Source organism: Planococcus citri, chromosome 3 (genome assembly GCF_950023065.1).
Source record: "Planococcus citri chromosome 3, ihPlaCitr1.1, whole genome shotgun sequence".
NCBI classification, from domain to species: Eukaryota; Metazoa; Arthropoda; class Insecta; order Hemiptera; family Pseudococcidae; genus Planococcus; species Planococcus citri.
Window position 1 is genome coordinate 71,781,981 of NC_088679.1, and position 18,256 is coordinate 71,800,236.

General features: G+C 32.4%; 2 protein-coding genes and 1 long non-coding RNA gene across 3 annotated transcripts in view; 1 reads left to right on the forward strand and 2 right to left on the reverse strand.

The window, feature by feature from the left end:
* Positions 1 to 18,256, forward strand: part of LOC135838936 (uncharacterized) — a 282,350-nt gene that overhangs the window by 55,127 nt on the left and 208,967 nt on the right. The window lies entirely within an intron of this gene.
* Positions 416 to 6,147, reverse strand: LOC135838914 (probable peptidoglycan muropeptide transporter SLC46). Its single transcript, XM_065354737.1, has 6 exons — positions 5,108 to 6,147; positions 4,889 to 4,990; positions 4,657 to 4,794; positions 4,477 to 4,560; positions 1,133 to 1,286; positions 416 to 817 (listed from the first exon to the last, which is right to left on the reverse strand). Exons 1-6 carry the CDS (start codon positions 5,916 to 5,918, stop codon positions 736 to 738), a joined length of 1,371 nt encoding a protein of 456 aa, XP_065210809.1. The 5' UTR covers positions 5,919 to 6,147; the 3' UTR covers positions 416 to 735.
* Positions 8,618 to 15,244, reverse strand: LOC135838930 (proton-coupled folate transporter-like). Its single transcript, XM_065354758.1, has 6 exons — positions 14,153 to 15,244; positions 13,936 to 14,037; positions 13,697 to 13,834; positions 13,489 to 13,572; positions 12,619 to 12,772; positions 8,618 to 9,197 (listed from the first exon to the last, which is right to left on the reverse strand). The coding sequence occupies exons 1-6, from the start codon at positions 14,964 to 14,966 to the stop codon at positions 9,104 to 9,106; spliced, it is 1,386 nt and encodes a 461-aa protein (XP_065210830.1). The 5' UTR covers positions 14,967 to 15,244; the 3' UTR covers positions 8,618 to 9,103.

The window sequence follows — 18,256 nt, forward strand, 5'->3', positions numbered from 1 at the left end:
TCTAATCATCGATGAAGATCGAATTGATAATTCGGTCATCAAATGAAGTAAGTTGAAATTTTTAGTCAGGTACCAAATACGATCTACAGAGTTCAGATAGAATATGCCTAACTTCTTGATCAGCAGTACCTACCTAGATACCTATTTAATACAGATCATAAGGTGTACCTATGATTTGGAAAGTGAAGTTAAAAAATGAAAAAAAAAGAGTAAAATCAGCTACCTATTATTAAAAATTTAATTCAAGTATTTGATTAGTTATTTATTATTTATCTAATTGAGTTCCTCCATTTTTTTCATGTTTTGATTCTCATTATGGAAGATTGAAAGATGCTAATCTGTAACCTACAAAAATGAGGGTAAGTCAATCGTATCTAAATCAGATGATGATAAAGTTATCAATTTGCACAGTTGTTGCATTCTAGTGTATTTTTTGTTTTTATGTTGGTAAAATTTATAAGAAAAAAATATAGCTACCAGAGCTACCTACAGAAAATGAATTTAATTTAATGATGCAGGTATGCACTTGCACCTACATATAACAGATAGTTATTCAACATACAAAATAATGACCAATACGTAGGATAATTATTATTTTTGTACTTAATCGAGGAAAAAGCGTACCTCTTAGGTAGCCATTACTTAATAAAATACAAATCACCCATAAAATTTGTACGAAGTATTACTGCAGCACTTTAGGCAGGTAATTCACTATCACGTTGAAATTATTTAACATCACGTTTGGTATTTTTCTACTGAAACTTCTTGATTTGTTGATTTCTCAGAATCGAATTTCTTACTGAAGAAATAAGATCCGCTGAAATGGAAGTGTACGAAAATTAAATTGTATAAGAACTAGTTCAGAGAAATTTCCAAAATATAAACTTAGAACTACAAAAGATCGTTTTTAAAGTAGGTACCTATAAAATTGTAATTTCATGCGTCAAATATTAAAAGACCCATCCATAGGTAATTAAAGTACTGACAATTAAATGACTCATTTTTTATTGTTCTTTTTTCTATAGGTAGGTAGGTACCTATTTTTAAATTTCCTTTTCTTTTAATTCGATATTATATTTTCTCAATGATCAAATACATGGTAATGAGGGACTATAACTAAAACTTAACTTACCAAAAACATAAAACGATGCCTATATCCAGCACAACACTAAGCAGACAAAACGCAGATGGGTAAGTATCCATTGTTTTTTGAAAAATCGTATTGTATGCGAAATAAGCTAAAGGAACAGTTAACGAAAACACACCATTGACTGCGTTTAATCGACCTGAATAAACAATAAAAAAAAAAATTAGAACTATGTGTAAGAAACCAGCATCTTGAATCGTTGTATTGGACCCTGGTTTTCAAAAAGTAGGTTATCACAAATGATTTAATAAGGGATGAATCGAAAAATTTACAGATCTGCTCGAAAAATTGTTATACAAAAGCGTACAATCGTATCTTTTTTTGCATTTTTCGTTCAAGATTGAATTTTTCCAAATGATAGGTTGAAATAAAGGTAAGTAAAAACTTAAAGCATTAAATATTTCAAGTTTTGCCAAAAAAAAAAAAAAAAAAACGAACTTGACACAAAAATTGTTTGAGAAAATAAATGTGAATTTGTACTTTAAAAAATTGACAATAATGTAAAACAAACTGATTCTTAAAAAAAATATTTTTTGATGACAATAAAAATATAAAAATACGGAATAAAAAAAATTGAAAAAATTGAAAATTAAAATTCATTAGGTATAATTTTGCAGCATTTTAAATTTTCCCTTGAATACCTTCAACAAAGACCAAAAAAATTTTAAAAAAGGAGCAAGAAAGGCAAACATCTTAGAAAATTATGAAACACATACAGAAGTATTATTTACTTGGACTTTGGGATTTATTTTTATCTCTCGAGGCAGGTATTTTCAAATTTTTATCACCGAGGAAATTTTTTTACGAAACGAGGTTGACTTGTAGTGCATTAAAGAATAAATTTGTTTGTGGTCAGTGGTCAGTAATATTGAATGATTTTAATGATTTTTTAGTGTTTTTTTGGTTGCGTTTTTAACAAATAATTTATGAAATTTTTACTAAATTTTACAAATCAATTTCATTAGATTAGGTATTTACGATTTTCATTGATTTTAGCACTTTCATCATATGTTTGTGTCTATTTCAGCATTTAGGTATTTAAACAATGTTTTAAGCAATTTTATCCAAATTTCGGCTGAATTCGGCTAAAATTTCAACATTTTCAGTGATTTTTAATGTATAATTTTCTGACTAATTTTGAGAAATTTTGATAAAATCGGTGTCACCAGTTTTTGCCCTTTTTTGAAATGATTTTAGTGCTGTTTTTATAGGATTATAAGCATCATTTTTTAAAAGATTTTTAACACAATTTTATGAAATTTTTACTAGAGTTGTGAGTAACTGTTGGTGATTTTAATGATTTTTTAAAAACGTTTTCGTGTCATTTTCAACGTGTTTTGATAATTTTTTATGCATTTTTTGCCGAGCTTTCTTCAAAAATTTTCATCACTTGCGAAACTTTTCAGTTTTTTTTTTTAAATTTTCAATTATTATTATATTGAGAAGTTTTTAATCATGTTTCATGAAATTTTTGCTGAATTTGGGCAATTTTTTAAATAAATTTCTCCAGTTTTTAGTGATTTGTAACTATTTTCTTTTATTGTGTCAAATGTGTTTGTAATTTTTAACATGTTTTTACAATGTTTCATGCGGTTTTTGCTAAATTTTATTATGTGACCTGTTCTGACAATAGGGGCCACAAGTCGGATTTTTCTTTTTCAATTTTTTGGCCATTTTGAAAACTAGACATCATACCGAGTCGAATGAGACCAATCCCAGCCTCCTAGCTCATTTTTTTCCACTTTTTTTCATTTCTTGAATTTGAAGGATTGAAAAACAAAATTTTGAGAAAAACGCATTTAAAGAAAAAAATTTATGAAAACTGATAATGTGATGTTTTCCGAGAAAAGGTACATAATGTTTCAAAAAATGAATTCTGGTACTTGAAAGTGCGTAGAATAACATGGAATAAGTTAAATTTACGATAAGAACACGTTTGCATTATAAAAACGTAAAAAAATAAGATAAAATGAGAAAATTTATTTTTTTAGATTGAATTTTTTTTCAATTTTTACTTTTTTTGCAAATATATCGAAAACTAAGCCTCATAGAAAAAAACTAATGACATTATGTCGATTGGAAATTTAATTCTCTGCAATTTTCCTAGACATAATTTTTCCGTAGAATGCTTTATTGTTCCGCCTCCAGAGAGCTTTGAAAGTTTTGAGTGCTCAAATTTTCGACTGACACTAACTTCAAAATGCGCTTTCAACACATTTTTCGGCCAAATTACGTTTTGTTCAAAATTCTGACTTGGGTATTTTTACATTTTTGCCTCTACTATAAAAAAACGTTTTCCGACTTGTGGTCTCTTTTGTCAGAACAGGTCACAGTTGATAATAATTTTAATAATTTTAACCTTTTAAACATGATTTCCTGAACAAGTTTCTTGTGAATTTCATCAAATTGTGGCCAAATTTCTTGAGTTTTTGGCATTTGATTCTAATGCTAGGGACCAATATTTTCATGGTTTCACAACCTTGTGAGACGTTTTCAACATTTTATAATGTAATTTTGGCTTCTTTTTCAAAGTGTTGTCAATTGTCAACGTTTTTTTTTGCTGCTAGTATTTTACTTACTTTTAGTGTTTTATGTTTTATGCAATTTTTTCTGAATTTCCACAACTTTTAAACACTTTAACAATGTTTTTAAAGGATTTTTAAAAAAAATAAAGTTTTGTGTATCTACTTAAATGTCATCAAATTTTTATTGAATTTCAATATTTTTTTGTCAATTTTAATAGTTTTTATGCTAGTAAATCATTTTCAAAAGGTTTGTAACAATATTATGGTCATGCAATTTTTTCAAAAAAATGTTACTGAAATTTCGTCAGTTATTGGTTTTGGTACCTTATAGTTTTGAGTAATTGTCGCGCTTTCTATTCGTAATTTTCAACATTATTTTTATAAACAATTTCTAAACAATTTTTACGGAATTCACGTAGGTTTGCTAAAATTTTATCTGTTTGTTTCCAACGTTCTTCAAGTGCTTTTTAATATAATTTTTAAGCTTTTTAAATGACGTTCTATGCAATTTTTTGAGAATTATGCCAAATTTTCTGATGATTCATATTTTATGGTTTGTTTTTGGCCATATTTTTCATTAATTTTGTGTCCAAAAGTTTGCAGACCACCAAAATTATGTGTATTTTTCAAATTGATTTAAGAAATTCTTATTCCATTCCACTCAATAGAGTAAGGAACTAAGGATAGTGAAAAATTGATTACTCAATTTATTTTTTCAGCATTCCAAAAAGCATGTTTTGTTTTTAAAAAGAATTTAGATATTAAGATCTTGAAACAAGTACCTACCTAGATATTTTTACTCACCCAATTCATTAACGTGGTAATATTTACTCATGAATGATATGCAAACAGTCATAGTTGTGCCATGAAATAAATCAATTACAGGAACTATGAAAACGAGCAAGAAAAATGCATTAGGTAGGTATGATCTTCCATGCTACGTAGTGCACTTATTAATCAAATATTTCGTTCGTATTCACTTACTCAAATATAGTTGCCAAATTTGATTAGCGAATAATAAAACAAGGATAGCAATCGTGTCAAAAGATCCAGCCAAGATACCAACTAATCCGTCATGGATTTTCAACCATTTGCTTAAGACAAATGAGGAAAACAGAATGCCTAGAAAAATGTTGTTGTTTTTTTAGAACACATAGTAGGTACCTATACTTTGGATAATTAATTTACAAGAATTAAGTATTGTTTTGGGAATTACCGAGCAAAGATCCAAAAAACTTGAAAAACATAAATTCGCTGTATTCTCGTTCATCCCATTCGAATCTGTACCTCAAATATGAATACAATACAGACAGTTCCCCTGAAATAATTCATCATTTCAAAGTAAGAATAGGTACAGGCACTCTTTTCTACTTCCAAAATTGGAAAAAAAAATATATGTATATGTATACCTAGTACCAAAAAATTAAAATCTTACCAAAAAGAGTTAAAATAACTGCAATATTTGTCACCAAAAGCAACGAAACAACGATTCTATTGCGTCCTAAATTACGACTGAATACAACTTTAAAACTGCCAAATAACACGCGTTTCAAATTGAAAAAATGATACAAAGGCACCTTTTTGTCAACTGGTACCGAAGTATCATTAATTAATATCAAACCAAATACTAAACCACACACTGCCAAAATGAAGCATAACAAATACGCGTAGAAGAATCCAAGACTACGAAGAATGAATCCAGATCCACCTTTGCCCAGAAGTAACCCAGTTAATTTGATTGCTCCTACGATTCCAAGTCTCATGGTACGACTTTCTTTATCAGATACATCGCAAACGTACACTTGACATCCTAATATCATGACACTGACTCCAGCGTACAAACTTTCGAGTACCACGAATGATATAACAGCTGTCATTGGTTGCCATTGCCAAAAATATGAATGCAGACAACCCGATAATGCGTGAAATGTGAGTCCTACGATGGGAATATAAATCAGGGGTCTTCTCCTCCGACCAGCTTCGTCGCTCCAGTATGCAGCAAATATTGCGGCGAGTAGGCTGATAAAAACGACTATGGGTTGGTACCCGAGGCCAATTTCTGTTATGAATAGGATTCCTGCTTTTTCATCGTCGCATCGGGTATTCAAGTCTGGCTCGGATGTTGAGTTGGTTCGGCAGGCTTTTTGAAGAAATAAATTCGTATCTATGCCTTTAATCCAGTCGTAAACGACGAGAAATATTAAAAGCGATGGTTCAACGGTTACGTGCTTGAAATGATCGAACATTGTACGCGATGTTTCAATCACTAGGTACTTTACTATGCACTTGACACACGCCAATTAACAGGTATTTTGATCGTACTTGAGCGAAAACTAATTCGGGTAAATCTGGCAAATTATTAACGCGAACTTATGAATAACTGCATAATACACGAACTAGATTTAAAATTTCGAAGCTATGAGACCTGCTCGAGTGAATGAGCAAAATCACACGCTTCAAAGCCCTTTGTGAGATAAGAAAAACGTGCGATCAATAGTTTCTGGTGGTAATGAAATGTGAAGTAAAGTTTACAATATTCTATTTCTGATAATTGGGTAATTAAACTGTATTAATTTTTCGGCGATACCTACACTCTATTATGAGTTCATCTGTGCGCTCTCACGTGAGCATGAAATATAGATAAATAATGATGATGCGCATTATCTCATCACTTTATTATGTACATTTTTATACGTATTTTTGATGAATTTTTGAAAACCCGATATGAGCCAAAAATGAGAAAAAGTCAAAATTTTAGCAAAATTAACCTTGAAAGCTCAAATTTGAAATGTACCCCAATTTGACTTCCTTGAAACCAGAAGATTTTTAAAAATTGAAATAACCTTAAGTACAAATTTTAGACTTTTTTTGGGGAAATCGAAATTTTTAAAATATTCCTGGAGCCCTTATAACGGTTTGAAACCGTCTTCACTTCTTCAGTCGACTCACAATATTGAAATTGGGGTATAGAGTAAATTTAAGCTTTTCAGCTTGATCTGAAAAGATTTTTCAAAAATTTCAACTTTCAAAAATCTGCTGATAGCTCTAAAACTGCTCAACCCGGTTTGAAACTGTTTTCAAACGATTGTAGGGGTTGAACGTAAAGTACACACCAAATCTTAGCTGTCCAGGTCAATTTGGTAAAATTCTGATTTTTTTCTCCATTTTTGGCTCAAATTTGATTTTCAAAAATTCACCATGAAATCGAAAAATGCTCGTGAACATCTGAAATTTGAATGGTGGTCTATTTTTGTATGGTTTTTCGATTTAACTCAGTCCGGTTCAAACATTTTCTGTTAGTTGATGTTAAAATTACTTATGTACTATCTTACATGCACTTTTACAATGCATACAAAGTAATCTTTTGAACTAACTCTCTTCGATTAGGAATTTGAATGAAATCGAGCTCGATTGGAAGCGTATATCCTGGAATTTTGCTGAGTTTTCGAAAATCTTAAAAATTTAGAAAATCTTTTTCTATAGGCAGGTATTAATCTTTCAATTTTCTCGTCCAGTATAGACACAATTATTTTTTTGCAGGGAAATACTCCGTGTAAATAATTCATTTCAAATTCTTCCCACCCCCTCGAGCTACTGTGGAAACTGTCAGTTTAAAGCCAATCTGAAGCCTCCAGCGAGTTTTCAATCATCTCCAGAAATTTCAACTTGCCCTGGAATGAGTCAAAAATGAACTGAAGCACTTATAACTTTTGCTGGTGGTTATTGGGCATTTTCTTGACCACTTTAGGAAGTCTCAGGAGTGCAATTTCTGAGTTTGATATTTTTTTAAAAAATTAAAATTTCAAAAACATCATTTCAAGAGCGATTTTTTTCCTTGAAGTATCATCTGACGTGTTGACATTACCGCCTGACTCTCAATGGAAAGAATGAATGGTGGAAGAAATTTGAGAATCTTGAGCCTAAATACTCGGTGAAAGTGAACCAAGCCTTTTATGAGAACAAAAAAAAAAAAACAAACAAATCGTGTTGTTTTTGCTAAGGCACTATAGCTTCACTCAGGTGAAATCGTCAGCCATCTTTTCGGCCATCTTTGGTGCAAAATAACAAATGAAACGTCACTTGCCGCACAGCTGTACTGTGCTGTGATTATGGCTGACGTCATCATTTTGCACCAAAGATGGCCGAAAAGATGGCTGGCGATTTCACCTGAGTGAAGCTATAGTGCCTTAGTTTTTGCCTAATGATTAATTGCGTCATTATTTCCATGCTCATTTATGTATGATGAATTGCCTAACTTCTTGGCCGAAAGGAGACACTGTGAGTTTGTTCAAGTTTTTACCTCCAAATCTGTGTACATACAATAAAAATATACTTCCGGCAGTCATGAGTAACTTCTTAACAAAGGAATCACTTTGCCCAAAATTTTTCAATTTTTGGCAAATTTTTGAAAATTTAAAAATTTATCATTTTCGGCGATTTAGGGCTATACTTTTCTACATACAAGACGTGGAAAATAATTTGGTACCTTTTGGAAAATTTCAAATCAAATGCGAAAAACCGATTCTGAGGAAGTTATTCCCCCTCTCTTGAGTGACGATCTCCACTTGAGGATGAAAACTTTCAGTATGTTGTCTTGGAGGTATTCTCCAACTTAAAAAAAAGTCCTCTCCTCGTCACGATGTTAGAATTTTTTGAGTGAAAATGCGTGGAATATGGCTTGGCTGAAACCTATAAAAATTAATTTGAACTTCAATAATTGAAAAAATATTTTGGTGACGAGTCGAAATTTTGAAAAAATCATCAATTTGCTTACAGAAAAATTACGATGGCGTTTTTTTGTGTTTTATCGAGGAAAAAAAAGTTTAAAGATTGAAATTTTCAGTTAAAATAGCCAGCGTTATAAAAATTCAAAAAATTACTTTTACGCAATGTTTAAGCTTTGTTTTTATCATAGATATGTTGACAGAAAACTAAAGAAGGCAAATTATTGTTTGTTCTGTATACATATGTATTTTATTTTCAACAAAAAAAAAAAACATTCAAAATTCTATACTTAAAATAAATAATAAGGGTACTAAGCGAATAAGGCAATTTGTACGATTTTAGGTAGCCAAGCTAAGCAAGAATGCCTTATTTGACAACATTCCACACTTATTCTACATATTAAACAGAAGGCATAGGTACCCACTATACCCACGCGTAGGTTGAAAGAAAGTACGAAAACAAATGTATTTTAATTATTATATCGACTGAAATCCAATTTATGCATAAACAGATTATTCTTAATACGTCGGTACCTACCTAATTTATTCAGTCATTCATTCATTTGTGTGAAAATGTGAATCTGGCTATTAATATGTGGAAAAAATCTTTACGTTATTCACAAAATTCATGGACGCGCGGATAGAGCATTTTTGCAGATCGATACCTTACGTAAGATGTGCAAGCATCAAAACAATATAATTTACTTCTACAATAACAAAGATTCGCCACATTTTTCCTCTGAAACTTCTCGCTTCTTTGTTTTCTCTGCGTCAAATTTTTTACTGGAGTAATATGCGCCGCTGAAATGAAAATGCATCATTAAACTAAATGATAATGAGATGAACAACTAAGGAAGTAATTTGAAAACGGGCAGGTTATTGGCAGAGATGTGCAGTCTGAAAAGTGAAAAATAAAAAGTACTTTTCTTTCTATGAAAAGTTGAAAATAAAAGTTCCTACTTTTCACTTCACTTTTCAGTTCTCACTTAAAAAAAACGAGTGACCAATCAATTTACTCATCAGAGATCACTGACCTCATTGATGAAGTCAAATATGAAGTTTCACTCTCTCCACTCCTCCACCTTCGCAATTCAGCTCCCATTTTTGATATTTTTCACTACATTTTTTTCAAACCCTGAAAAACCCAAAGATGTTAGAGGCTCTAAACAGGCTCAAAACTACCACTATACGATTAATTAGATGGAAAAAATGATTTTGTTTTTTTGTGTGTTTTAGATAGGCAAAAAATATGTACATCAATTTGAAGCTCTTGCAGAGAGCTTTAAAATGAGACTCACACGATTTACTTTTCACACTTTTCAATGAACTTTTCACTTTTCATTTCACCAAAATTACTTTTCTGAAAAGTGCACATCTCTAGATTGGTATAGGTATCCAAGTAATTTCACAAAATTGTCATCATTGTGAACTAGGTACCTAGCTTGATACATACATTTCATTACATATATTTTTTTTACTATTGCTTATGCCCAAATAATTACAAAAATTGTAACTTTGATATGAGGAAATATGCCTTCATCGCCTTGGAGATGGTTAAGTTTACTCAAAGTTAGTATATATCCCTATGTACTGGAAGTATGGTAACATGGGGAACTATTTATAGATCCGTGGCTGGTAGCTCGAAGGCCAGTGCATCAGATCTCTAACTAGCAACTTCATTTAGTTTTGGCTATTCGCTATGTCTGGTTCTTCGTCAACTTATAGACGCATAGGCAGCGGAGCTTTTCCCCTCCGCCCCTCTTCCCTGTGTTAGCCCACTTTATTAAGTGGATAATTTGTGCTGACAACGTGATCCTTATTCAAATTATGTTTATTTATCCTGGTACATTGGAAATTTCTCTGAGCCTGCCAGCCATCAGAAATATCTCTCGTCGAAAAGGAGCTTCATGTAATACATTTCTGTCGATGTTGTCTAGTATTAGGGACACCCGTGAAAGAGGCAGAAAATGCATACAGTGTATTAGTAAGTAATTAGGTAGGTACTACTGATTTCTATTAATGTAACATTAGGTACTTCATCACTAATTAATAATTAATAAGCTCACACTAATCATTATTATTAAGATTATTCTAGTTAGTAACACAAGTGGTAAGATATAAGCCAGAGCTTGAATCTATTATACATAAAATAATCTTGTAAGTATTTTATATTGACTAATCCTAAAAGTGTATTTTTGTAGTTGTTCTTTAATACTAATAAATCGCATAATTAATACTTGTCAAATGAGGAGCTTGGAATCAAAACTCACTTTTGCCATCGGACAAAGTTTCGAGAAAATCGACAATAACTGATTTCGCCTAGTGTGTTGATGAAAAAAACGCCACAAAGTGTGTCGAGCTCTTGAGTAAGACTACTTAATAGGATTCCATGAGAATTTTTTTTTTTCAAGTTGCCATATTGTTGCGGTATGGCTATCAAGTTTGGCAAAAGTGAGTTTTGATTCCAAGGTGGGGTAATTTTACTTTCTTTTGCAAATATATCGAAAACTAAGCATCCTAGAAAAAAACTAACGGCATTGTATCGATTGGAAATTCAATTCTCTACAATTTTCCTCGATTTAATTTTTCCATAGAATGCTTCGTTCCGCCTCCAGAGAGCTTTAGAAGTTTTCAGCGCTGAATTTTTCCAAAAATTATACTTTCTTTTGCAAATATATCGAGAACTATGCATCCTAGAAAAAAACTAACGACAATATGTCGATTGGAAATTTAATTCTCTACAATTTTCCTCGACTTCATTTTTCTGTAGAGTATTTTGTTCCGCCTCCAGAGAGCTTTAAAAGTTTTGAGCACTCAATACTTCCAATTTTTTACCTCCTCAGTTGCACAACTTCCAAATTCAAAACGACCATTTTCGCAATTTTCACTATCAGAAAATGCTTCCGAAGTTGCAATTGAATTATTTTGGCTTTGTAGACTGCCATGCGACCTTGAAAATACAGGTTTTCTTATAGCTTGGAGGGGCAAAAGTGAGTTTTGACTCCAAGGGCACTTTTTAACACGAAATTGTGAAGACCTGGGGCCGAATTCGGAAAAATGGATTCTGCAGGGTGATAGAGAAATTGAAGAAGTATCCGAATCCGCAAAAAAACGTATATCGATTTTTGGTTTTTTGGTGTCAAAAGTGAGTTTTGATTCCAAGCTCCTCAAATGTGTGTATTGATTTGGTACTTTCGAATAACTTTATGTATAAAGTATAGATGGTATTTATTGAAACCTCTTCACAATCTGCGCTATCCAGGAGAAGGTAATTATTCCTTCCCTAAGGAATAATTATTGGTTTAACCACCATAAATTTTGAGGCCACTAGAATCAAATGTCTACTTCTCCATTTTCGAACATTTTGAGAAAAACGCAAAAAACCTCCCTAGTATTTATCGTAACATAAAATACCGAGGTAATACGTCTAATATTTTTGTACCAACATGACAATAGGGACCCACATGTTTGTTTTACCCTACGCGTTGCCGTAAGAGTTCCTGAGCAGTTTCAAGTTTGGAGAAGTTAAGTTTTGTCTTGAACTGTACACTTTTTACATCGTTTTAAGGCACTTCATCAAAAATTCTTCTAGTAATATGGTGCTAAAGGTTGAAGAAAGCTTGGAAAGTTTGAGAAATTAAAATACTTATTGCATTTTTAGACCATTCATTTGGAAATTGAAATAATTTTCCTTTTTTTTTCAAAGTAAAAAAAAATTAATTTTTATTAATAAAAATGAAAGGTGTTTTTTGGGGGAAGGGTCCTCACTTGATGAATTTATTCAATTTCAAGCCTAATTTCAAGGCATAACACTAGTCCTTCATTCAATTTCCACCATGTTCGTTTGAAAACTTGACTTCTCCATTTAAAAAGTACACTTTTGATTCTAACCCCTAACTTTACATGCTGTTTTACCATACTTCCTTGCACAAAATTCAAATGTTGACATTTTCATTGGATGGGGACATGTTGTAGTATACCAAACCATACTTAACTTATTTTCAAAAAAAAGTGGAGAAGTACACTTTTGATTCTAGTGGCCTCAAATATGAATTAAAATAATTTCCCTGTATCCCGGTTATTACCCCTCTCACTCTATCAACTTTTGGTTGACAGGTGTCAATTTTTTTACATTGAATGATTTGACCTTATGCGAAATTATTCGTACCTATTCTAAGTTTCAATACCAGTAATCCTAAGTAGTAATATTTTTCAAACTTACCAAAAACATAAAATTATGCCTATATCCAGCACAACACTAAAAAGACAAAATGCAGAGGGATAAGTATCCAATGTTCGTCCGAAAATACCATTATAAGCCATAAAAGTAAAAGGAACTATGAACCCAAATACACCATTAACAGCATACAATCTGCCTATAAACAAAATGCAAAACTTTGTTAATAAATTCTCACCAACCAATCAATAGGTAGCTTAGCTAGATATACATATTACAGGAGGGGGAGGGGGTGAAACAAAGGAATAAAATCATGTGTAATTATGAAAGAAAAATCACTTTTACAAGATAACACTATATTTATTATTAGAAAAAATGCGACGGCCGTTTAGGTACAAGAACGTACCTGCACACGTAAGAAGGTAAATGTACCCACCCCCCCTCCCTAAATCCTAAGCACTCAACGTAATTTTTAAGCTCTCGACGAATATTATGTTAACTTTATCACTCGTTCTCTTGCCTTGAAGATGGTACGTTCTTGTACCGAAACGGCCGTCGCATTTTTTCTAATAATAAATATAGTGTTATCTTGTAAAAGTGATTTTTCTTTCATAATTATGCAAAGCACTAAAAGTGATAATTTCCTACATACATACGTTACAAATCATGTGTACTTTTTTAAAAAATTTTTTTTACCTTGAAATATTTTAGCCAACGTTGTCATTTAGAGAGGGATATACCTAAAAATAACAAAGTCAACTTTTGAAGAAAAAAAAAATTGCCGATTTTTTTGAAAATTGGACCGTTTGACGAAATATTTTCAACCCAAAAGTAAGGTCCTAAGGTCTCTGATGAATTTAGTCAAAATCCGCCAACCCTAATAAACATTTATTATACACTCATTCATTCACTTACCTATTTCATTAACATCATAATATTTACTCATGAACGATACTCCAATTGTCATAGCTGTACCGTGAAATAAGTCTATCACAGGAACTACAAACAAAAAAACCAAACAGAATGAGAAATTCACATATCCAAATAGGTACCTCTACCTATCCGATGGCAAATAGGTATTGCAGCTTATTACACTGATATGATTATTTTTTGCTCGACTTACCCAAGTAAAGTTGCCAGGTTTGATTAGCAAACATTAAAACAAGAATAGCTATTGTGTCAAAACATCCGGCCAAGATACCAATCAATCCATCATGGATTTTCAACCATTTGCTCAACACCAATGAGCAAAACAAAATACCTGAAAAAACATGAATAATTATCAAAATTTAAAATAATGTTCAATGATGAAGAACTCTTTCTTATTTTTATGTAAATGGTATCTTCATCACTTAAACTCACCGAATGATGAAATAGTAAGTTTCAATATCATATATTCACTGTACTTCTGTTCATTCCATCCGAATCGATGCCTCAAATATAGATACAATACGGATAACTCACCTGTAACAATTTTTTAAATGGTACCTATTAATTTTCACTGCTATAATCTCAGTGTGGGGTAGTTACATCCAGATAAAGAGTCGTAGGTACTAGGTAGGTACTTGGATAATCTTACCAAAAAATGTAAGGATGACTGTAATATTGGCAATAATCAATAACGTGACTGTGACTCTTTTACGTCCTAAACTGCGATTGAATACAACTTTAAAACTGTCAAATATCATGCGCTTCAAATTGAAAACAAGGTAAGAAGTATTTTTCTTGTCAACGGAAACTGAATTATCTTTGATGAAGATCAAAGCGCATATTAATCCACTCATCGAGCAAATGAAGCACAACGAATAAGAATTAAGAAACCCAAAATTACGAAGCATGAATCCAGCTCCGCCTTTGCCTACTACCAGAGCAGCTAATCTAATCGTTCCAATAATTCCAAGTCGCATAGTGCGACTTTGTATATCAGATATATCGCATATATACAATTGACAACCTACCAGCATCATACTCATTCCTGTACACAAGCTTTCAAATACCGCCCATAATAATACTGCTATGATTGGTTTCCATTGCCAAAAATATGAATTCAAACAACCAGATAATGCGTGAAGTAATTGTACCAAGATGGAAATATAAATCAGGGGTCTTCTCCTTCGACCTGCTTCATCGCTCCAGTATGAGGCAAATATTACGATAAGTAGACCTATGAAAAGGACAACAGGTTGGTACTTGAGGTTAACTTCTGCCACGAATAGAATTCCGCTTCTTTCGTCATCACATTGGGTGTTTTTTAGGTCTGGCTGAGATGTTGAGTTGGGTCGGCATGCTTTTTGAAGAAATAAATTCGTATCTAAGCCTTTGATCCACTCATACACGACGAGGTAGATGAAAAACGATGGTTCAACAGTCACATCTTTGAAATAATCGAACATCGCGTGACAATAATAAAATTAAGCTATATACGTATAAAGGTACACTACACTCGCAATAGAAACAAAAAATGATCATCAAACGAAATCATTCTTATCACTTGGAGAATTTAGCTTGAATAACGATTAATACGATCACAGGTACCATCCTAGATATTCTTAACCGACTCACTAAATTCGAATTAACTCGCGAGCGTTCGACGATGGATCGAAAATGCATACCTCAGCTTAAATGCTGCTCGCGAATAACTGTCAGGTACCTAACTACACATATAAAAGTAAAAACGCCGGTAGTAAAGTGGACTGTATACTCGTATGATGTTCTATTTTACGACAGAATGAATATATTAAGGCGTCTGCTGGTGTTCACTTCGTGAACGAAAAAGATGAATAAATGCCTACCTACCTAGATAATTTGTACCTCCGCGTACATTAAAATTATCCAGTTAACCTTGGATTGCCACACTTAAAAATAAAGAGATTTTTTGAGATTTTTCTACTCTAGACCAGGTGTGGAGCATGCGATTCCAGCGTGATTTTTGATTTTTCTAGCAATTTTTGAACTTCTTTACAAGACGTAGAAATTGATTTGTTGAGCACCTTCTGGAAAAGTTGAAATATAATTCGAAAAACCAATTCCGGGGAAGTTCTCATTCCCTCTCTCTTGAGTGATGATGTCCTCCTGAGGACTCAAATTTTCAGTACCTATGTTGTTTTGGAGGTATTCTCCACATTAAAAAAATTCTTCGTCACGCGGTTAAAATTTTTGGGTGGAAATGCGTAGAATGGTTTGGATAAAACTTATAAAAATCAATTTGAACTTGATTGGTTGAAAAACGTATGACGGTGACGAGTTGAAATTTTGAAAAAATTCTCAACTTACTTTACATAAAAATTTTAATGGGCGTTTTTGTATTTTTTCGTAAAAAAAAAGTTCAATCCACTCATCAGACACTGTGTCTGTAGGTGCATAAATTTCGATGCTCATTCATGTATGATGGGTTGCCTAACTTCTTGGCTGCAAGGCAACTGCGAGTTGGTTAAAATTTTTTTATCTCCAAGTCTGTGTATACAATTTTTCAAAAATATTCCTTTCGTCCGCTTCGTAACAAAAGAATCACTTTGCCCAAAATTTTTCGGTTTTTGACGAATTTTTGAAAATCTAAAAATTTACCATTTTTCGACGATTCATGCGTTTCAAAAAATACACAGACATACTTACCTGTATAATGTATTATCCAGTAAAAATGATGAAAATTGATCCTGAAACTAGTAGGTATATCACTTCCTCAAACCAAACCTCGCCACCCATTTTTAGTAATTCCGGAGCCTCCAACGTGATTTTGATTTTTCCAGCATTTTTGAAATTTCTGTACAAGACGAGGAAAATGATTGAAGCACCATTTGGAAAAGTTCAAATGAAATGCGAAAAACATGTTTCTGGGGGGGGGGGGTTCTTATTCTTGTTACTCTCTTAAGTGACGATCTCCACCTGAGGATAAAGATTTTCAGTATGTTGTTTCGAAGGTATTCTCCACATTAAAAAAAATCCTCGTCACATTGTTCGAATTTTTTAGGTGAAATTGCGGCCAATGGCTTGGCTAAAAACTTATGAAAATCAATTTGAGGTTCATTGACCGAAAAACGTATGATGGTAACTAGTTGATAAATTTTGAAAAACTTACTTTAAATAAAAATTGCGATGGGCGTTTTTTGTATTTTTTCGAAGAAAAAGTTTAAAGATTGAAACTTTTTAGCTAAGATAACCCCCATTAAAAATTCAAACAAAAATAGGTAGATACTTTTAGACAAATTTTGAACTTAGTTTTTATCATAATGTTGACAGAAAAGTAAAGAGTGGAAATTGTGAATTTTCTGTGCATTTTATTTTCAACGAAAAAATTGTTTTGGGGTTGTTCGATGTTTTTGAACATACTGTTGTTATGGAACTGGTAAGTCTGGTATAAACTTCGTCTATCTAAATCCATGCATAGATGATAACAGGGTTTTTTGTGGAGAACGCGGGGAGACGCCCCCTCTCTCCCAAGAAAAGTTTGAACACGTCGAAAAATTGTCATAAAAAATAAAAAAATTAAAAAAATGTTGATAACTTTTTCAAAAAATTTTGAATGTTTTTTAGGTCAATATTATCCAAACAGTGTAAAACCTATCAAGGTACCACATTGAAATTTTTGAATTGTGGAACATTATTACTTGAAGAGCGAAAAAAGAGTGATTCAAGAAGGTTCAAAATAAAACCAAAGTTACTTTTTTATATTTTCAAACAAATATTATTTAAACAATAAAAAAATAATTTAGGTACTTCGATTTTTTTTCTCAAAACACAGCAGCAGGGCGGGGTATTCAGAGCGTCAGTGGCAACAATAAACCCCCTTTTTCACTTCCGTTCAATTCTGAAAAAACACCTTTCGAGCCCCTCCCTTAGATCAATAGCGAGTTCCTTTCATTTTCTTTTCTATTATGGTCATTCCACCTCAACTCAACCAACGTTTTTGAGTCATGTCCTACGATTTCGCTCAATTTTTTTTTTAAATGTCTACCCACCCAATAAGTTAGAAACCTGCAATCAGTTTGGTCGCAGCACCCTCAGGGGGCGGGTGGGGGCTCCAATTATTTTCACATTGTTTCGAGGCACTTAACTTCAGTAGAGCATTCCTCCAAAGCTATGATACTTTGATCAAAGCTGATTTCACAGTTCAAAAGGGAATTGCATTTTGAACTTTTCAAGTATTTTGAAATTTTCAAAAGTTGAAAGTTGAACTTACAAATCAAAAGTTCAACTTTCAAAATGGCGCTGTAAGTAGGAGCTACCATTTAACATTCTGAAAAATTTCCATAGATGTACATTTTGGTGCTTTTTTGAAATATTTAATTTTTTAGATAGGATCTTTTGATGGAAAGGGAGCACCCCTCCCCCAAATTTGGGAAAAACTTTCAAAAAAATATCTGGGGCATGTGATATATCGAATTGTATGTTTTCAGTAACGCTGAATACGAATATGACGTCAGATTTTTGATTGGACCCCATCCATGGCCCCCAAAACCTCCCCAAATGGGAAAAAAGTTCAAAAAAGTGTTTTTTTTTCGTGCGACACATGAAATAAGTATGTAGTATGTTTTTGGTGACGCTGGACACGATTATGGCGTCAAATTTTTGATGCGTTTATAAAACGTTTAAAACTCTATAATGACGAGGAACAATTAGTATGTACCACGCGAATAAAGCAATTTGTGCGATTTCAATAGCTTATAGCTAAGTAAGAATGTCTTAT